At 34.1% G+C, this 23,762-nt stretch overlaps 2 protein-coding genes across 2 annotated transcripts; both read left to right on the top strand.

Annotated features, from left to right (window-relative positions):
• Positions 1-806: 806 nt before the first annotated feature.
• On the top strand, positions 807-2,462 carry LOC133196896 (uncharacterized). Its single transcript, XM_061332743.1, has one exon. It carries the CDS (start codon positions 807-809, stop codon positions 2,460-2,462), a length of 1,656 nt encoding a protein of 551 aa, XP_061188727.1.
• An 11,733-nt stretch (positions 2,463-14,195) lies between these two features.
• Positions 14,196-15,866, top strand: LOC133196895 (uncharacterized). Its single transcript, XM_061332742.1, has one exon. It carries the CDS (start codon positions 14,196-14,198, stop codon positions 15,864-15,866), a length of 1,671 nt encoding a protein of 556 aa, XP_061188726.1.
• The last annotated feature ends 7,896 nt before the right edge of the window (positions 15,867-23,762 follow it).

Genomic DNA, 23,762 nt, shown 5'->3' with positions numbered 1-23,762 from the left:
GTAAAAAAGTTCCTACCAATATGTATCTGTGCATGAGTTTTGATGAAAATATCTTTAATATGTATTTTAAACCTGAGCTAATAAGAAAATAAATAGTAAAGTTAAGATCACAAGAAATGCCAAAGTCAGAAAATAATGACACACTAGAAAAGTTCTCCGTAATAGCACCAGTATAGGAAATTTTGATAAAATATCTCGAATAGTTACTTTGAATCTGAGCTTAACGTAAATTATGAAATAGCAAGGTAAAGTTCCCAGGAAAGGTCAATGTCAATCAAATTATGCCACGTTTGGAAAGCTCTCACTAATATGTATCAGTATACTTTCCATAAGTACATATTGAACAGTTTGTGAGAAACTGAACCAAAGGTCAAGTGTGACGGATGGACACAGAGGAGGACCAAAGGACGGTCAAAACAAACACTATATGCCCCGGTTATTTCTATGGCGGGGCATAATGATATAGACACTTGATTGATGAATACTTTCTGAAATGATGTAATAAATTGTTTTCCCGAGAATATAAGCAATCAATGGGGTTGAAAATGCCCTTCCAAGCTATTGTGCTTGAAAACTCGCATCATGCAAATATCTATCGATACATACATATTTTGAATTCAATTATTCATTATCACACTTACTGAATACATCTACTTCCAAAGAAACTTTTTAAGAGATTTAAAATTTAAAATTTACTTTTCAAAAGTATACCATAAACTTTTTTTTTAAGATTGACCCAGCATGAAAAGGCCAACAAAAAACCGGACAATTAACAGGGAAGATCATAGAGGGAATATTACAACAGTATGGGATCATGCTGTACTACGCAATTAAAAGTAATACGGTGTTCTCGGTGCTTGGAAGACTCGAAATTTCATTGTCTAACATGTGATACAGATATCTGTGTCCGTTGTAAGGAAAAACATGTCATTCACCTTGACACTAAACACCACGATGTAGTGATTGGCAGTTTGAAATATAGGGACTCTTTGATACCAGAGTCATGTAAGAGGCACCCAGACAGGTATTATGGATACTGGTGCAAGTCCTGTCAACGCCCGGTCTGTACCAAATGTAATGATCACCGGAATCATGAAAAAATAGATTTGGTAAAAACCTTCAGGACTTGTATACAACAGCACAGAGAGAGAATTATTCGCATCAGAAGTGAGATTCTCCCATACAATAGTGCTCTCCTAGCACAAATTAAATCTGATTTAAAAAGTTTAAACACAAAAATCGACAACCTTAAGTTGGAGATGAATTTCAAAGTCCAGAGAATGAAAGAACAAATAGATATATGTACAGTTCTTAAGGAAATAAGTGGCTCAAATCTTTATTTTGAGTCGCAGTTACAACAACGAAGAAATGTTACATACATACATAAACATATACAAAGATATGAACTGTTAGAAAACAGACCAGTTCAATTCCTCTTTCTCTTAAAGAAAATCACTGTTCCAAAGATAAAGGTCATTCCTGGTACATTGGCGCTATCTCTTACCGAGGAAATAAATATGGAGGACGTTGCAGCGTTGTTTGGAAAACTTCAAATCAAAGAGACAGGAAGAAAAGTAGGAAATGAGGATCTGCTTAAAATGATGTCTACCGCCGTGTTACAGAAATCGTTTACTGTGACCGATGTGAGAGGTGGTGTAAGTCATATTTCCTGTGTCATGCCAGACCGAGCCTGGGTCAATGATAATAACAATCTTATCTTGACCAATACAACAGGAGAATCTCTTTCTCTACTGACAGATATATCCAGTCCGTATGGCATACACACAGTGACAAGACACGGTGATTTAATGTATATAGATAGAAATTCAAACCTTATCCAACTGTCTGCAAAGAACAAAGCAATGACTTCATTGAGAGAACAAAAAGAGTCATGGACTCCACGTTGTGTTTTCTGCTCCCCTTCAAATGGAGATTTTCTTGTAGGAGCGATTTGGTACGACAAAAGCGAACAGAGATATACAGAGGCTAATATAACCCGATACAGCAGCAAAGGACAACAACTCCAAATTATCCAGCACAACAACAAGGGTGAGAACCTGTATAGCGATCCTATATACATCACGGAAAACAGGAATGGAGATGTTATTGTATCTGACATGTTCCGTCGTACAGTAGTTGTGACAGACTGTGAAGGAGAATATCGCTTCTCCTACAGAGGGTCACCATCAAATTCAGGATTCTTTGTACCGAATGGAATCTGTACAGATGCGCTGTCAAACATTCTAGTGTGTGATGGACACTCGAAAACCGTACAAATGATTGACAAAGATGGTTGCTTTCTGTCACTGCTACTAACAGAACAAAATGGGATAAACAGACCCGGAGGGCTATGCTATGATGATAAAACTCACCTTCTTTGGGTCGGGTCGTGGTGGGACAACACAGTGTGTGTATATAGATATATACAGTCAAAGGATTTCCTAATTAGCAGTTTTGATTAATCAATTAAATACTTCCTATATAAATAACTACTAGTATTCACAAAAGTAACTGTTAATGAAGATTATTAATAATATATAGTTTTTTTTTTTTACATTTATCACTCCTTTGTACCTCATATGATATCATTTCCATATCCACGGTTTCGACGTTACAATGGTTTTTGCGTGAATTTGATCAAGTCAAATATTGTGGATTTACATTTATAAGTGTAAAACATGAAATAGCTATGTGTAAACATGAGATAAAAAAGCTGTCCCATAGTTTTTAGTTAGACACGATTTTACGATTTTATCCAACTCATGTGTGTTTTAATCCCCTAACCAAGGCTGAGGGATAAAAAAAACACAACTCGCTGGATAAAAAAATCATGTCCAACCGCAAACCAAGGAAGATAATATATAGATCACCTGCATATCGTGTTTACGTATCCCAATTAAATATAAAGATAACGAACATAAACCATGCTCAAAAGTCCATTTAATCAATACAAATCAAGAGCAAAGCAAACATGGACCAATAAAAACATAAGAGGTGGAATCAGGTGCCATGGGGGAGTAAGCATCCCCTGTCGACCAGTCATACCCGCCGTGTGCTCATTGTCATGAATTGTCGTAGTCAATTCAATGTGTAAATAATGGCCTTACAATTAGTTTCAAAAATGTCAGTCAGTATTTGACTCAACGACAGACAGTATTTGCTGACTAGGTCATTGTATCGACCATAGATCTAATTCGGTACTTAAGAGCATGCTCAGAATACCATCTATTTTTGAATCGAGCAACCTACTGACATATAATTTGATGTTAAAGGTATTTCAATAGCCTTCTTTAAAGTCAGCATTTCGTATATTCTATGGTTGTTATAATAACCTTGTTAGAAAATATAACCTATCAATGGATCGTTATACAGTCCCTGAAACGTTCTACTTTCCCACTTGAACGGTGAGCGAACGCTGAACGAACGGTGAGTGAACGATGTGTGAACGCTGAACGCAACTTGGTGAACGATGTGTGAACGCTGAACGGTGAGCGAACGCAGAACGCGAACGGAGCGCAAACGCGAACGCAAAGTGAACGGTGAACGAACGGTGAACGCAAGATGAACGATTTATTCGGAATACCTCTGATCTTTTCCTTGCATTGAAACTATTCTATTGTATGTATGCCTGGTGCTAAAAAATAAATGAATAATAAATAAATAAACAAATCAATGAAAACTGTCCTAAGAAAGACGATACATGCACATTAAGTAAAATTATTAATTTAAGTTTCTTACAATATTTTCTGCAGATATGTACGATGTTCAAATTCAACTTTTTAATAACACGATTTTTATCGCTGTAAAATATTGAAATTGTTACCGAACTCTGTAGTAATCTAGTTGTAAAATAAATATGTTTATTCTTATTCGATATATAAAATCATTATAAATAATGTGGATTTTAGAAGAGCAAACTACGGACTTATAGAATGAATCACAACGGTTGTAACAACCATATATCTATACATGTATATCCGTGCCAAGGCGATTCCGTGTAAAAAAAATGAGGAAAAAAAAATTTTTTACAAAGGTATGTGGACGTATTGCATAAATACGCCAGTATTTTAAAATTTTAATGCAATAATATACTGATGTGTCAGTTTTATTTTTTATGATGATTTATTGAGCAGACTTATACATGTATCTGTAGACATTTCCCGGCCGTGATTATACTCGGACAAGATGATACAAAGAGGCATTCATATTATTTGTTATATATTAAATTTTCACAACTTGATATTTAAGTAATATGCTGTCATAGTTTTTATTAAACAGACAAATGAGAGAGAGAGAGATTCGGTTTTACCCCCCCTTCCTCAAATGTTTGTACCTATATCAAATAAAATTTTTTTTCCCAAATATATCAGTCAATGAAAGTAACCATTTTTATCAACAAATCCATTTGTTTTACAGTCATACTCGGTTTTTATTTTCCTGCTTCAAGTTGACACGAAGTCCACGTGCTTGACCTGTCAATCAAATCATTCGACACTGTGCAGGTGTGAACGTCTCGTCACACCGAAGGCAAAGTGTTAGTATTTCCAAGAAGTTTTAAGTTAAACATTTTTTCTTATCATTTCTAGATCTGATTCCAACACTTCTAAAAAATAATAAATGAATAAAATACATTGGGAATAAACACTTGGAATGATTAAACCGCTTGAATTTGAAACATATTCCCTGCCAATTTAAAATATCACCGCCGCCACATGTATATTTTGAATTACTATTGTTTAATGACTTTGTTTAGATGCATGTTTGTTTTGAGACTGAATTTTTTGTGCTACAAAACACATTAACTTCTTTTTAAATGTTAATTAAAATATATAGGACATACATGTACTAACTAAGTAACCGATTTAGGGGAAAGGGAGGGGGGGGGTCTTAATCATATCGAATGGCAAACATATAAAGATACGGTGAAAAATATCATTACTGGAGAATCACTTTGGTTATATTAATGATAATCATGTTATAAAGGCATTTTTCTCTCTATCTAATTAAAGACTTTATATATGTAAAGTAGAAAAAAATTCTACAATGTATTACGTTTTAAACAATTTTTTTTTCAATCCACACTATCAATTTAATTCGCTCTAAAGATATTTAATTAACTGTATATCCACAGTACTGTTTATAATCCTCAGAATTAGTTCTAACATGTATTTCTGTATTATTTGAAAAAAAAATGTGATAGAAATAAATATTTTCGTATTCTGATAATAATGATTCTTTAAACACGATATGTTAATTATTAAATTTAAAACCTGTAAATCCTTACTTAAAAAAAGATAAGTCCTTTCAGTTCGGAGTTCCGAATGGCAATAAAGACTGAACGATAAGTGAACGCTGAACGCAAGGTGAACGCAAAGTGAACGAACGAAGAGCGAACGGTGAACGCGAGCGCACGGTGAACGCTGAACGCAAAACTGTGAACGGAGAGCGAACGGTGAACGCACGGTGAACGAACGGTGAACGCACGCTGAACGAACGGTGAACGAACGGTGAGCGAACGGAAAAATGGGAAAGTAGAACGTTTCAGGGACTGTACGTTTTTGTCTGACGTGATCATACTAATTATTAAGCTTTTGTTTTTTTACTAAACGTGACTACAGAATATTCCGTCAATACATAGGGCTCATGGCGGGTGTGACCTGTCATTTAGGGACGCTTACTCCTCCTAGGCACCTGATCCCACCTTTGGAATTTCCTGGGGATCCGTGTTTTACATCCTGTGCCCTTGCACTAGAATGATTTATCAATACCCTTTCATTACCCTCTAATGTACCTGCAGGCAAATATACGACAGTATCAGTTAATTATGAAATGCACGAAAAATATATGAGTAAAATCAAAATAAAAAAAAACATTGCATCCAAGTTAATAACGTCTTAAATATATGCAAATAATATTTTATTTTATCATAAAATACATTTTTCATTGCAAAATTATAACTTGATCTACCTCTCACTGCATACAAACCACGTCATGTTTAAATACGAAATGACGTCACATCGAGAGGTTCATAGCGATCAGTAACTTGTTTATACCGTGTTATGTGGGATTCAACTAACGACATAACATCATGTCATAGTAATTTTTAATGCAGTTTAATTCTCTCGTATGGTTTAAAATTGCAAAATTGTAGATTTGTATAATGTCATAATTAATATTTCCCGTATAAATTAGGCCCTGCCTGCCTCCTTTTTGTAGCCTTAACTGTGCTGCGATCTTTTGCCGACAGGTCAAACCCATTTGTGCTCCTTGCCATAATCGGGCAAATGGAAAAATCCTTAGACAATTCAGTAAAAGAGTGGCCTAACAATTTGTATAAAAAACGTCAGTCAACATTGTATTTGCTGACAAGGCCATTGTATCGACCTTAGAATTTGCGAAATGTTGACTTTAAACGAGACTGTTGATATTCTTGTTTCATCAACTTGTTTGTCAATAGATTGACTCGTTTTAGAAATTGTTAAGTAGAGCATGCTCTAGCGTAACGAATCAACTCGGAGTCACTCCATATGCATGTGACAAGGGTATTTTGCTAAATAAATAAGGGACGTTGACGATAGAAAAGATGATGTCATCACTTTCATCATAAAGTTTTGCTGTTAGGTTACCGTCTTTTTCTAGTAAAATATGGAAATATGTAACAGATGTGTCAGACTCTGTGGTATCTTGTATTTCAAGTTCTCTGGGATATATCGAGTCGACATATGAATGGAAGTAACTATTGTTTATTAATTATCGTCGTCTATAAATCTAAATGTCCAGTTGAAGGCCACAGCAAGTGTTTCTTCACATGTGTAAGTCTTTGAATAAATTCTGCTTCATATTGATACAAAAATTCGTCTGCTAATAACAAGGAGAAATTGGTACCCTTGAAATTCCGACATATCCAACTTATACGTGAAAAGAAGAAAACACTTGTTGTGGCCTCGAACTATACTTTTTGATATATCGACGACATATTGTCAATTAACGATGGTTACTTCCATTCTTATGTCGATACGATATATCCCGGTGAGCTTGAAATAAAAGATATCACAGAGTCTGACACATTTGTTTCATAGGAATTTGGATATTTTACTAGAAAAAAACTTAAATGGTATTCTAACAATCAAGCTTTATGATAAACGTGATGAAATAACTTTTCAATCGCCAACTGATCTCACTTATGCAGCAATATACCTTCATCACCTGCATACGGGGTTTATATCTCTCAGTTGATTCGATACGCAAGAGCATGCTCTACGTATGAACAATTTCTAAAACGAGGTAAGTTATTGACAAACAAGTTTATGAAACAGGAATAACAGCAGTCTCGTTTAAAGTCGTCATTTCGTAAGTTCTATGGTCGATACAATGACTTTGTCAGCAAATGCAATCTATCATTAAGTCAAATGCTGACTGACGTATTTCATACTAATTGTTTGGCCATTTTTTACACACTGAATTGTCGACGATTTTTTCCATTATTCCCCGAACATGACAAGGTGCACATTGCGGATGTGACCGGTCGGCAGGGGATGCTCACTCCTCCATGGCTCCTGATCCCACCTCTGATGTTTAAGAGGTCTGTGTTTGCTCTTCTTCAAAATTTGTATTGTTTAATGGACTTTTGAGCTTGAAAACTGTTCGATATCGCCATATATTTCATTGATGGAAGACTTGATTTGCAAAAAAAACTTTATGAATATTGCCAATCAGACATACAAGCATCTTTTTAATCTCAACTTCGGAGTACATGTGTGTACAATCAGTGTACAATCAGAATGTTTTTTTTTAACAAAATAATTTTGAAATTGACTAATGACAAAGTAAGTTAATTCACGAGTTCCATTTTCATTAACAAAAGCAGCTGGCTATCAGTTTAGAAATCCTGGACTTTAATTTATCTTGAGGAATAATTGTATAAAATTTTGAAAAGTCGTACGTTTTGATGTTATTGATTTTGGTAAAATTTTGTAATTTCAAATTTTCTAAAAGTTCATATGAATTTTTAAAAATTCACATCTGATTTACACCACTTCTCTCTCTCTCTCTCTCTCTCTCTCTCTCTCTCTATATATATATATATATATATAGATAGATAGATAGATAGATAGATAGATAGGAAAAGGTGTGTGTCAATCCCCAAAATAGGAAAGAGGCTGGTCCATGTCTAATGTCAAGAATATAAATTCCCTAAGATAACTCTAGCTGGTATTTAAATCACATGGTCTGGATCAGATTATTTGCTGTTAACGTTAATTTTAGTATTTAGTAATATAATAATAATACTTGAGAAAAGTGAACTCAGGAGTTTCTATTTTATTTTTGACCCAAAAACCCACTCGACCGTCATGGTAGCTTAGTCGTGATCGGAAGGTGTTGGGTAAAGCCCCGGTCGCGACAGACTTTAGTCGATACAATGAAGGTAGCAATTGCTTCTTCGCCGAGCTCTCAACACTTTGAAATGAAAGTTGCGATCTTTCGGAAGAGACCTTAAAAATCGAGGTAACGTGTCAAGGTAAGCGTTGGCACGATAAAGATTTCTCAATGCTTAATGTACCTGAATTCCGGGTAAAGGCCTAAAATTGAAGCACTTCAGCTGTATATACTGACGTCTTTATATGAGGAAAAAATTCTCGAATGGGACGTAAAACAACAACATTCAATCAATCAATAAATTAATGAGACACTCTGATTCTGTTTTCCTTTCACGATGACACATGCATTACAACACTGGTAAAGGCATTCTATAAATATATTTATGTGTCCACTACATGTAAAGAAGAATATATATATATATATATATATATATATATATATATATGCTTTGTTATGCATTTCTGATTTATGATCAGCTTAGCCCAACCACAGAACCTTAATCCAAATACAGAAATCATAGATTTTAAAATGTATGGAGAAGCGGCTCATTGCTTAGAATAATTATGCAAACATTGTTTCTGCTAAATATTAAGTAGAATAATTCTCCGAGCACAACTCATGTTCAATTTGCGATCTACTTAGCCCTCATAATAATTATATAAATTGTTTCCGTGACGTATTTGATTGAAGAGGGTTGTTAAATTCTCACATCTAGATTCCAGTTCAGAACCTCCCCTGTATCAGAGCTTTAGATAACTTTTAAGGTAAAAATTTTCTCACATCGAATGTGTTCATATGTACTTTCATTAAGTTTTTCTTTTATTTCGAAATATTTATTTTTATGAATGTAATACCTTGATTCCTCTATGCAATTAAAGTTTGTGGATCAAAAGGCTTGTTCAATTTAAAAAGTTTCTTATCATAAAATCGAAAATTAGCTGTTTTGAAGCTCTGCTCTTACGATTCTCATTTGAACCACTGCTGGATTCAATTCCATCCCATTCTGAGACAATCAGAACAATCATTTCATTTTGTTGAACTGCATGTGATAAAGCTTTTATTTTCCGGATTGGCCATTAAATATTAACAGGGAAACTATAAACTAAAAAGATTTATAAAATTTCCAATGAGTTCAATAGGTCCTAATTCAATTGACGTTGCCTTTAAATTTAAGAGTCTCAAACCGGAGTATTTTATTCCTTACAATACGTTAATGTCACCATTTTGATTCGAAGATGAGCCATTGTGTTTAGACCACTGATTGGGTAATGTATCCATATTTTTAAATAAAAAATAGTCAAAACTTCTAAGAAAATTATTTAAGATTCTAAAGAATAAAGCTGATTGTCTTATTTTGAGACAGAAAGGGAGATAAGTATATCTATATGATGATTTCCATGAGAATGTCTTATTCTTAAATACAAAAATATCAGAAAATACACTTTAATTTTGTTGAACTTGTGGAAATTAAGGAATCTAATAAGATATTTGGAATGTTCCACAAGTACTTAAAGAGTAACTGTTTTTATTTTGTTTTCAGACAGATAAATGAAAGATTGAGAAATTTCCTTTGTATTCGTTTTCTGAATGGCAGTATTATACATTATTGTCTAGGTTCGAGGGCTAAAAGCATTTTATCAGACCCAAGAACCAAACGGTTTGTCTAAGGCCGTTAGGCAATAGTTTAGACCGCAGTTCGGAAGTCCTCTTCCATTCGGGGGAGGGAGGGGGCTATCTGCGGACTCCGGACAGTGGCTTGGGGCGATGGGAAAATGTTTTATTATACCTATAACAATCCGTTTAATACAAATCTTTGGATGACTTTTGGTTTAGTATTTGCTTTGCTCCTGTTTAAGTAAAAATTTAATGCGATGTAAATTTCATATACCCGCAATGCGGTATAAACTCGGCCACTGTCGGACACCAATGAATGGAAATTAGACACAACCTGTTGACTTGTATCTTAGCTGTAATGCAAAATTAAAAATGCCATAGGATTTCAGCATCTCACCAGCTACTTCAACAAAATAGATTTTGGACTGCTCAACAAAAAAAGGGAAACTTAGTTAAGGACGGGTTTATATAGGACTTAATTTTTAATAATTTCTTTAATAAAAATACAAGTTTAAATTCCATACAAAAACATTTAGTTAGGAAAATAGAAACATTTTTGTGTCAGAAGGTTTTCTAAAACAAAGTTTTCAATTTCCTTTTTCAAAGAATATACAATGCAATCAAGTTGTAAATTTTGAATTTAACAGGTAAATGCATAATATCATGTAAATTTTACATTTACCTCTCCCTGGTAAATGAAAAATTTACAAAGTGATAGTACTGAAAATATGGAATCAGAGATTTCGATACAGTGTAAACGTACAGTTATTTTGTACGTCGAAATAATTTTGGTTGATGCTGAATTACTTTTTAGATTAAAAATTTTGGAGTCTATTGTGAAAAACGGAGGAAATGTAAAAATCGAGAGAAAAATAGTCCAAATTTAACTTATATTAAACTAAATTCTTGAAATAGCATTAAAATTACATCATAGACCCCTCTTTTAAGTAAGCATTGGGATATGTCGAACAAAAATATAAATGATAGTAACTATTGTAAATTGATAAAACGTCGTCAATATATCCAGATATTGAGTTGAAACTGAAAGATTTTTCTTCTTCTAATGGAGAGGGAGAGGTTTTTTTTCTTAAATAAATTCTGAATCTAAGAATACAAAAAAAAAAAAAAAATCAGATCGGTCAATGAATGTGCACAATCACAGTCAAGCGAAATTTTTTTGTTTATTGTTTGTTGAAAGTCATGGTCTCTAAAGAATACATAGCGATTGTCAATGAGTAACTCAGCATCTTTTTAGTATCAATTTCAGAGTAAAGTCAGAATTGTTTCAGAGACCACCTGAAATCAACGACCACTCTCGACCACAGGCAAGTTTTAATTCCTCTATATTTATCCTTTATACATGTATTTGAACTGGAATAAACGGCCAATCGTGGAAGCGGCGCGTGGCTACTCAAATTTATACACAAATTATTAACACTGTTAAATGCAGCTCTTTCTTCCAATACCGGCGGCGATTCTATCGCTTGAAATTGTTTAATCAACTGTGATGATTATTAACTGTCTCTTATTGGCTTGGATAATTAAAAACTTCGATTCTACGGTCTACCTTAAATATATAAAACAGAATTAAACAAATAAGATACGAGGTCTGTTTTCATAACAAAGTGTCTTACAGTAGAATTACAATGTCAGTTTAAGAACGGAAATTAGTAAAACACACATATAAGTAAGTGTTTACTTTGTATCTTGCCAATTACAAGAGTTTGTTCAGCTCCAAGTTCTCTTTGATGATTGTATGTGATTTTTAAACTGACATCTGTCCACAGAAACAAGCGCAAAACCATAATGGAGTAATTTAAGAAAGATTAAAATTGTTGCTTCTATTTAGTAACAAACATGATAAATGCACATGATTTAATATGCTTTTACATGATAAGCTGATAGTGAAACTTGTCTTATTTTATTCTGTGATTTTTGTCAAATTTAACTTCAATGATATTTGGTTAGTATATTGATAGAATTAATTGACTTTTTCAAGGGACAAAAGGAAGTTAGAGGTCATCTGACTTAATGGACCACTTTTAAACTTCCCTAGACGGCCCTTTAAAACATGTCGACTATATATACTTGTATGTAATTTTGTAGAGGAAAAAAATACACGATTGGAAAATTTACATTTTTAGTGAGGAAGTAGTTGTCTATGATGCTAAAAATCCTGCACTTTAATCTAATATGACGAATTGCTATATAAAGCGTTTTTGATGCTTTTGATGTTTGAACATTTTAGAGAATTGAGAATTTTGAAGTTTCTCCTTCAAAGCAGTTTGGTTAGGATTAAGGATATGGACTTGGTTGAACATTTATTGGACCCTGCAACATATCTCTGAATGTAAGATTTTTTGGAATCCAGTACTGATGAAATAGGTGATCGATCTAAAAAAAACTTCAAACAATATAAATCTGTAAACAGGTCATAGAGCACGGACACCTGAAAATCTCTAGATATGGGATCAGGTGTCGGGGGGAGGGGGGGATAAGGTTGCCCTGACAATCGGTCACAACCGCCTGTGAGCCCTTTGTATTGATAAGGTAGACAGACTCAGTTTAGTATTAAAACAAGGCCCTAACAACTACAAGCCACGTGACAGAATTTAGTATTCAGAAGGTTACCTGAGGTAAGAAATTAAGTGCTAAATTATAATATTCAAATGTAAGAAAAAGCAGTGTTTTCGTTTTTTTTTAACAGTGAGCCCGTGTTTGTTCACTAATCTCCTTTTAACTCAACTTTATTAATGCAAATATACAACTATTGTTCAACGGAGAACAATGGACAAACATGCGCTGACTATCATAAAATTTGAGGGCGTCTTCATTATTGTACAGAGATACAGGAAATCGTGATGACCCCGTCTATGAAAACACATTCGAACTTCATCAATGCATACTTTTATTTTATGTTCTTTCGTAAATTACAGATCTACAAAGTTGAAGATAGGATGTTGACCATTCCTTCAATTGAAAGAAAAATGCTCGTTTTGAAAGTTTATTTTTTCGCAAATGTGGCATATCATCCTTAACTCCTGATGTATTTTCATTCAAGTGAACACGTAGCAAAATTTACACACGTATAGAAATAATGAAATTGTCTATCTATAAATATAGCTTTATCGATTTCAATAAAAGTGAAATTTTTTTTAATATTAAAAAGAATATTTATTTTCTGTTGTTAATTAAGTCAATTGTTCAATGGCATTAAAACACGTAACTACAATGTTCTTAGTGCATGAAAATAACATAAAGTTAAAGAGCATATAGTAAGCCTATACAAGTATTTGCTAAAACTTTGGAATTGCTAGCTTTATTCTGATTTGCATACATTTTGAGAGTGCATGTGAACGCATCTAAAATATTACCTTTGCAAACCAAGAGTAAACTTTACATACATGTAAAATTTACAACAGTTACTGTCATTAAAAAGCGTGTGTGATCGGGACATAAATTGCAGGAGCGGAGAAGATTTTCAAAACATTATTGCATTTTCAATATATATGACCGAAAGATCCTCTCCTTAACACCAGAATTCCGAACCCAAGGGCCAGGAATTTCACACTTTTTGATAGAAGCACTCTTGCTGATCATATCAATGCGCTTACTTTTTATAGTTTATCGGCTAAATATAAAGGGAAGAGAAGAACTGATGTAATTTCATTTTGTAATTATTAGAGCCCCGCCTTAATCCCTGATCATGGGGTATTGAATTTAATAATTCTTGTAGAGCGTTCAGTGCCTATATACTAGGATATAAGGAACAGACGCTCACGTATTGCATGTCTCCTTCCTCACAGTGCAAGTGTGCAGCATGAGTACAGGCCTCGCGGGGGATCACGGGATTCAGGTGTCAAACGAAATTCTGTAGAGAGACATTTCTTTGCACTTGTTGATCGAATTCGTGCTCCAAGGTACTAAATACGGAGTACCAAGTTTCCTCTAAGACCGAACGCCTTCTTAAGGTTTCCTCATTTAATTTCTTATAAGTGAAGTTAGTACAGTGAGTTTCTGTCTTCAGATTGGAATAGGAAGTAGGGCTTCGATGGCAATAGCACCCGTAAAATTTGTACAAAGTGTGGGTGGCCTCCTGTTATCTATCTACATTGCATGTATAAGTTCCGATCTATGGCAAAAATAATACTCCATAATTTCTTTTACAGCACCACCTTCGTGATGTGACAAATATACCGAGAATGGACCCTCAGAACAGTGGCCAAGGCATTCTCCTCTGTGAACTGTGTCAAACAGCTGCATTACAGAGCCATTGTGAACTTTGTCAGATTAGCCTGTGTAAGGCTTGTGTAGGAAGTCATCTCTCAGACTCATCCCAAAGACACAAGGTTATACCATATAAACATCAAACTTCTTATCCTCCCTACCCAAAATGTCTAAACCACACACAGAAACATTGTGACCTTCACCGTGAGGAGTGTGACATTCCTGTCTGTTCAACATGCATCTTCTCTAGTGTACACAAAGGACATAATATAACTGACGCTCAGAAAAAGCTTAGGTTGAAAACAAAAGATTTAGAAAAAGACCTCAGAGAACTAGAGAAAGAAATTTATCCTGCGTATGAAGAAATTGTATCAGATATAAAGTCTGAAAAAGAAACCTTGGAAGAACACTACGAGAAACTGACATCAGCTATCACCAAACAAAGAGAAGACTGGCATGGAGAAATAAACATCATTGTCAACAAACAAAAAACTGAAATTGATGCTATGAAAACTAAACATCTGGCTGCTATAAATAAACAGGAAACTGAAATCAAGCGGAAACTTTCTGAACTAAGACAGAGTATTCTTGAACTGAAGAAAATACTGGACTCCAATGATGTCTCTTTAACCTCTTCATACAAATCTAGGACTTCTGAGTTCAGAAGTATATCTCCTAAAGTCAATGTCTCGTTACTTACTTTCTCATCTCGTCCGATAAACATAGAAAGGCTGAATCAAATGTTTGGTTCTCTGTCAGCATTATCCACTACATCAGATGAAGATGGTTACACATTGGATACATCAGAAGCTCTATCATATCCTCCCTCAGGCAAACCACTTCTTGATAAACCAGAACTCCTCACAACCATAAAGACGAGGTTTAGAGACTTGCTATACAGTGTTACCTGCCTCAATGATGAAGAAATTTGGATATGTGGAGAGGAAAATATCATTAGCCTCTACAACCTCCAGAGTAAACTATTGAAGTCAATCCAAACCAAATCAGGGAAAAAACCAAATGACATAGCAGTGACAAGAAGTGGACATCTTGTTTACACTGATTCTGGTACAAGAACTGTAAATATAGTGGAGAATGAACAGGTACAAGAAGTAATCAGACTACAGGAGTGGCTACCTTACAATCTCTGTTCTACCTCATCTGGTGACCTCCTGGTTTCCATGAACAATGATGATTATATACAATCAGAAATTGTCCGTTACTCTGGCTCCACGGAGAAACAAACTATTCAGTTTGATAATAAAGGTCATCCTCTGTATTCATTCAGTGGATGTAAATACATCAGTGAGAATAGGAATCTAGATATCTGCACGGCTGACTATGGGTTATGCACTGTAGTGGTAGTTAATCTGGATGGACAACTCCGATTTAGATACATTGGTCATGCCTCTTTATTCACGGGACCATTTGATCTAGTTGGCATTGCAACAGACAGCCAGAGTCAGATCCTGATATCAGACTGCAACAACAAATGTATCCACATCCTAGATCAGGACGGAGAATTCCTCTGTTACATTGATAACATTCCCTTAGCTTCTCCATTTGGTTTATTTGTAGACGCTGGAGACAACCTCTTTGTTGTCGAATTAGGCACTACCGAAGTGAAAAAAATCAAATACATGTAGGAGATCCTTTAACCATGTAGTAAATTTCTGTAACTATGTTTGTACAAATAAAACACAACAGCCAAGATTTATCATATACCTGGTGATTTATATTTTGTACTTTAGGACTATTCCAGCAAAAAATCTACCCGAAACTCGTATGGCAAAATTCCTTTCTATCCATGGCGGTTCCTATGAATAAATCGATTCTAAGGTGAATTGACTCAGTGGATAATTACTTTATCCATAGAACGACCTAAGAATTATCTTCTAACTCTCTTTTAAGTTGAAATATCGGTGAGTTTTCTGTTATTAAAATAAACATGTATCATCAAAACATTGTTAGTAGTCACGAATTCATCGAAAATCGGACCAGTAATAAAAAGATCAGGGGGTTGAGAGTCCGACTCATTTTTATCCTGTCTTTGAAATAAAAAAAAAACACTATTATTTTTTTTGTTTTTTATTAAATAGTAGACAAAAGAAGGGCACCGCAAAACCGAGCATCCCTTGTTTGTTTTGAACATATTGTATTGAATGAATCAAAAGGATTGGAAAAAAGCTTTTACAACTTACTAGTTTCTCTCCTTATATATAACAGTATGTCATGCAAAATGATACATAAAAATATAAATTTTACAAGTGATATAACGAAAATTCTGTTCAATATTATAGCAATTTAAAATCTACAAGTATCATCAATAAATTTGTGGACAATATCCCTTCGCATATCAATAAATCAAGGCAGCATTCGACATCGGTCTCGATGCAAATTACGTCACTTTCGTTAAGCACACAAGGACAATTTTCCGTTACACACACGAAGACAAACTTACCCACCCAAACATGTAAGCGCTTTTCTATATCCCCTCAAACTGCGTTGCGAGGGGATAATATATGCACTTTTTAAAAAATGCATTTTTTTCATGAAAGTCTTTCTGATGTAAATGAAGGTCAATTTACATTATCCCATTGTAAAATGAATAAATATTAAAATAAAAAAATTAAATTATTGTGAAGACCTAGTCACTGGAGTAACAAGGTGGGACAAATACTTAACAACTGCAGATGCTACATTAATGCTTCTTATGTTTGATATCTCATTTGCAATATAAAATTTTCAGTACAATTTATTATTTTATTTTCTAAAGATATATCATAAAATTAGTGAGAAAAAATCAAAAATATATTGTTCTATCCCGGGTCCTGTATAAACTCTGTATAATTGCTTTTTCAAGGAGGAAAAAACTTATGTTTGGTATCCCTTGGAGTAGGGTAGATGTCCTACTGAAAGTATCCTTAAACTTAATTCTCAAACATTTTCAGTTGAAATAAATGGTTTAAAGGAATCAGTTTCCTACAAAAAGTTGATATTATATACACCACTTTTACCTTTAACAGTCATGAAATTTATTTCAAAAATATTTTGAAAACATTACACTCTAAAAATGATGAGATCACCATTACGATGTCGATAAGGACATTTAACAGGTTGTCAAATTTAATGCATGCTATGAGATACGAAGCGAAAAGTTTCTTACCTTAATAAATTACCTGTAATGTCTTCAGCCCAAAGACAAAAACACCAGATTTTTTGCCCTGGGGGAATTTTATTTGCAACTCAGGGGGAGAATATGTAACATTGAAGACCAGAATAAAAATCTGAGCCCCCTGAACTTTAGCTACGAGTCCTCCCAACCGAACTATTATGCTGCTGGCGATCGACTTTGCCTGACTTTTACATTTCATACAGTTCCCAGAAAACTGTTCATCTTTGTTACGGAGAGGAAAGCTGCAGAAATAAGAATTCGTTACTTTTCAGTCATTTTGTCTATATTTTACAAGAAGTAACCAAATGTCAAAATCTGTAGTTTGCAAAACCGGGTTATAATAATTTGAAATATAAATTCCAACCTATCTCTGTTGTTGATATCCGAAAACAATAAAGGAAATCTTTATAAATTTACAATCATCTCTCCTCGCATTGTTCACTGTTTGTCTCCGTGCTGTACTTTTGCATGTAAATCTTTCTGGTCGCTCTGTTGAAAAAAAAAATGTTAAAATCAAAATAATGTCAATGTTGTTAAAAGCCGATTTCTTTTTACCAACATTTACTAAACCCTTTATTAATATATGTTTGAATTGAATCAGTAAATGCTTATTCATAATAACTGTAAGACAGCCATTATTTGCCTTTTTCTTATTAGATACTTCAGTACTTTTTCCCCCAGAACTGAACATAAATATCTCATGTAGCGTGTGTGATGTTTCCTCACTTATGTTTTTTTTATGTTTCGGGTAAGTTTTTAGGGCAAAAAATGCTGCTCTCTCAAAAATGTCTTTGGGATTTCGTGCCCAATTTATTCAGCCCGATATGCGAAATATTTGCCTTGAGTATTTGGTAGGATTTTGCCATTTTCTAGCACGTCAGAAAAGAAAACTATCGTTGGTATGCTCAATCTAGTCTCAGATTCACTTGTTTCACCCTACAAATGTATTCGGAACCAATTTGTTTTTAGGTGTTCAACAAATGATTATACCCGAAGAGTTCAAAGTAGCTCTGACGAGATTTAGTGAGGCTACAGTGAGACTGTTAATGGATTAGATAAATCATTCACGGAAGCATAGGAAACAGAAAAGTTATATTACGTTTCAGTTTTCTGTACAAAATTAATGGAAATGAACCTTGTCTTGTTTATCTCTAGAAATCATTCAGACTTTTTCAATCAGTAATTCAGTTTCCCAGTTATGTAATAAACTTTCTTCTTCGAAAAACTTGCTTGCATATGAAATTATATTTAATGGTGTCATCCTAAATTTACATGTTAAATGAGGTACATGTACAAACATGACATAAACCGAAAATCAGCTTTAAGTTTAATAAATTGCATTATGGTTACTACAAATGCTAGGAATTTTACGCTTGAAAAGCAGCAATTCGAAATTTTCCACTTGCTCTGTAAAAAAACAATGATTTTTTTTTCATGCATTTCACAGATTTAAAAAATATGTTCATGATTATATCCTATAAGTGGAAAGGTATTGAAATTTCTTTTTCTATTTAAAATTTTTATGCACACAGATAAGTTTTGTTGGCGTCATGATTTCTTATCATGGGCATTAAAACTTCATCTGATATAATTTTTTTGATGTGTTGAGTTTTTCATGGACCTATATTTTCATATTAAGATTTTCAATCATTTTACTGATGTTACTAATGTTATTGATGTTACTAATCACGTCACTATATTTTCATAACACGTTAACTAAAAGTAGAATTGAAGTTTTCTTACTCCATTTTATAAGGAATTTGCTTCTGTATTCCTTCGTTGTGCTATCGATGAATACATATGTGTAAGTGTTACTGTTGTGCGAAATTCTGCTTGTTCTTCTTATCCTTAAAAAGCTGATATTCATATATAGAAAAAGGGATGTTTCAGTCCAAAAGAATAGGAAAGGGGCTGGTCAATGTCTCAGGTCAAGAACATTAATTCTCTAAGATAACTCTAGCAGGTATTTAAATCTCATGGACAGACCCAGATTATTTTATTTAGTATTTAGTAGGTAGCAACTGCTCCTTGGCCAAGCGCTCGGCACTGTGAAGTGAAAGTTGCGATCTTTCGGATGAGACTTTAAAAACAGAGGTCTCGCGTCACGGTAGGTGTCGGTACGATAAAGATACTTAATGGCCATGAGTGATGGGTAAAGGCCTATATTTGAAGCTCTTCAACTGTATATAGTGACGTCTGTGTAAAGGAGAAAGGCCTCTAACTGTCCATTCTGTGAACGAATGGACAGTGTGAGGCCTTTCTCCTACTTTAAACATGATTTTCTTTGTTCTGAGAATTATATAAAAATGTACAAAATCGTATTAAAAATTGATTTTGTTGTGTAGCACTTCTACAATGACAAATCCAATGATTACAAAATGGACAGACGTCGACATAGGTAAGGTAGTGGTGCACAGCCATTGTGTTCCCAGATGCAAAATAACAAAAGGTCTTTGTCTTAAGGATGGACAGTTACAGACAAGTTTGTGATGCTTCAAAATCAATTTATAGTTTGCCTTGTATTATGTAAAGGCAGACATGTTTTTTTTCCTACGGAGAGCGTATGACAAAAAGAAAACCCAGTGAACCAAAAGATGCACGAAATGAGAGATATTGGACCTGAAAACAACGAAAAGTAACAGTAAAAGACAATATTAGCCAAACTCCGACCCGAAAATGGATTTCTTTTCCAATGCAGATAATCAAATTCGAATCAAATATGGAATTATTTCATTTGAATTTAATTTTTGAGGTTATATTGACTGCAGTAGTGTAATGGTGTTTGTGCAAATTTTGTTCTGATATTGAATTATCCATAAGCTGAACTTCCAAAGAAATACTGGTAAACAAATTCAAATTTAGTCTGGATATGTTTCAATATTAATTGTTTTCTGAGGAAATATTAACTGCATCAGTTTGATGTTTACGGTTCAAACTGTGTCTTGAGTTTTGGATTTGATATTAGCTGTACCTTGATCTAAAAACTGATTTTTTCCCCGAAGAATTGATATTTCTGAAATTTAAATCAAATGTGGAAATGTGTTGTTTAGATTCACGCTTTGACGTTAAGAGTGAAAATTATGCGTAAAGTATGTAATAACGTGTATCACGCATGGATTTAAAGTGTAAAATCAAGTAGATGCTATGCAGATATTGCGTTCTGGATTAACAAAATTCTCCATTTTCTCTTAGTTATTTAAATGTAAATTAACTCGTATTCGTTGTATTTGCTTTTTTTCCCTCATGGGTACATTCCAATCTTTACCTGGAACTCTCTATTCTGTTTGTTTTAACTGTCCGTTCCTTTTCAAAAAAAAAGCCCATTCTTTAAAAAGAAGGGACAGTTTTCATAAGAGAATGGACACGTACAGGTAACTTATAGAGCTATAGAATGCAGATTACATGAGTGAAAAATTCTCGATGTGAGCAGAACAACAATAAAATATCAGTCGATCAATCAATAAGACCCACTCTGATACTGTTTTCCTTTCACACTGGCACGAACATTACAACACTGGTAAAGGCAATATTTATTGTGTCCACTGGATGAAAAGAAGAATTTTCATGCATTGTTATGCCTTTCTGATACATGTATTTGATCAACTTAGCCCAACCAAACAACCTTAACCCCAACTTTAAACTGGACTTTTAATATGTGAAGACAAGCTTCTCATTGCTTCAAATAATTATACAAACATTATTTCTGCTAGATATAAAGGAAAATAATTCTCTAAGCATGATAAAGCTTCAATTTGTGATCTGTTTAGCCCTTAGAATATTTACATGTATCTAGATTGTTTCCGTGGAATATAAGTTTGAAGAGGATTGTTAAAATCTCTCATCGAGATTCCCCTTCAGATCCTTCCCTGTATGAAAGCATTAAATAACTTTTAAATTTCCTCCAATCGAATGTGATGATTATTAATTTCATTAAATGTTTCTTTAATTCGAAATATATTTTGGTGAATGTAACATATTGATTCCTCTGTGCAATCGAAGTTTGTGTATCAAAAGTTTATTTTTATACATTATTAATCAGAGATATTCAAGATTTTTCATTTTTAAGCTTAGCTCTTACGATTCTAATCTGGACCAATGCTGATTTAATTACATCCCAATTTGAGTCGCCCGCGTGGCGCAATGGTTAGAGCGTCTGCTCTAGAGTCGCGAAGTAAGGAGTTGATCCTTATGTCGCGGGTTCGAATCCCACTGTGGGACGTGGAGACTGGTCGTTCGGATGAGACCGTATAAACCGAGGTCCCGTGTCGCAGTAGGTGCTGGAACGATAAAGATCACTCACTGCTCAATGGCCGTAAGTGCCGAGCATAGGACAAAATTTGCAGCTCTCCATCGGCAAGTGGTGGCGTCTCCTTATGAGTGAGAAATTCTCGAGAGGAACGTTAAACAACATACAAACAAACAAACATCCCAATTTGAGACATAGACTTTATCTCCATAATCTTCTTGGACACCTACTTCACACCAATCACACTGGCAGTCAAAACCATTAATCATCATTTTATTTTGTTGAATTGTGCTACATGCTTATTTTCCAAATTTACAATAAAACATGATCAGTAAACGTTTACTTTGAAGAGATTTTATTAAATTTTCAATGAGTTTAATAAATCCTCATTCAGTTAACATTGTCCTTAAATTAAAAAGTCTCAAACCGGAACACTTCGTTTTAAATACAATACGTTTATGTCGCAAAAGTCTGATTCAAAGATGAGCTATCACATTGAGAGCTTAGGATTGGTAAGGTATCCATATTATTTAATAAAGTTGTTTAAATCTGTAAGAAAGCACTTAACACTATATTAATAAGTTGATTTTCACATTCTAAGAAATAATTATATAATATCTAGTGTTTACAGAAAGTGAAATAATTGAAGTATATCTATATAATGATTTTTCTATGTCTGTATTATTCTTAAGTATAAATGTATCAGAAAAAAATACTTGACATTTTGTTGCAATTGTGAAATTTTGTGTGTCTACACTATTTGTAGATAGAACATGTGGAATGTTCCTTAAACAACTGAAGCATTACTGAATTTAATTCATCATCAACTTATAAACGGAAAATTTCTCTTGGATGCATGTTGTGATTTCAAATAAAGTGTTTTACATATACATGTAGATATTTGTTTTAATACAAATCTTATGCTAACTTGATATTCCATGTTTGTTTTGTTCTCTCAGTTGATTCGATACGCAAGAGCATGCTCTACGTATGTACAATTTCTAAAACGAGGTAAATTATTGACAAATAAGTTGATGAAACAAGAATATCAGCTGTCTCGTTTAAAGTCCATTAATTATTTCGTAAGTTCTATGGTCGATACAATGACCTTGTTAGCAAATACAATTTATCATTGAGTCAAATGCTGACTGACGTTTTTCATACTAATTGTTAGGCCATTATTTACACACTGAATTGTCGACGGATTTTTCCGTTATTTCCCGATCATGACAAGGAGCATACGGCGGGTGTGACCGGTCGGCAGGGGATGCTCACTCCTCCATGGCACCTGATCCCACCTCCTATGTTTGGAGGTACGTGTTTGCTCTGCTCCTATTTTGTATTGATTAATGGACTTTTGAGATTGAATACTGTTCGTTATCTCCATATATTTCATTTTAACCACCGAACATGTATCTCTGCTGGTGGACAGTCTGTCCCCGAGGATACTTGTCGTTCGGTACCTATTCATTCATGAGTACACAGAATAACGAAATGATACTGGCAGACGCGTCGCCCAGTATAAAAAGGCGTCACTCCTTTGAGTCTATAAGGGACACAGACTCAAGCAGTTCATTCGGTGCCCCTCGGATAATCCTCAGGTATATTAAACATATGTCATATGTACAGTCTTCAGATTCCCAGTTTTGGTATAAAACCAATAGTTCATACAAAAAATTGAAAGAATGTAAAGTTTCTATTAGAGATATATTCGAAGACTCCTTTTCCGATCCCATGTCTTCTCTGTTTCAAAATGTTCTGCGAAAAACTGTAAAACCTGTGACATTTTGATAACTAACACTTCTTTCACCAGTAATCTTACTGGACAGAGCTTCTGTACCAAAACTTGGGAAAATCTGAACTGCAAATCTTCTAATGTTGTCTACGGAATAGAATGTAATCTTTGTGGACTTGTTTATGTTGGTGAAACCAAGGGATCACTCAATAAAAGAACATCAGGTCATAGATTTCAGATAAATAATGGGGGTCAGCAACTTTTATACAAAAATTTTAATTTACCTGATCATTCTATTTTGTCAATGAAAGTTAGAATTCTGGAAAAGATTTACCACCACACAAACAGTCCATCACTGAGTACACCTTTCCGTAGACAACAAGAAT

The sequence above is a fragment of the Saccostrea echinata genome, unplaced genomic scaffold, assembly GCF_033153115.1.
Source record: "Saccostrea echinata isolate AGI-Se365-2 ecotype Australia unplaced genomic scaffold, CSIRO_AGI_Sech_v1 ptg000030l, whole genome shotgun sequence".
In the NCBI taxonomy this organism is placed as follows: domain Eukaryota; kingdom Metazoa; phylum Mollusca; class Bivalvia; order Ostreida; family Ostreidae; genus Saccostrea; species Saccostrea echinata.
Note: the sequence above shows the minus strand (reverse complement) of the source record. Positions and strands in the feature narration are given on the sequence as shown.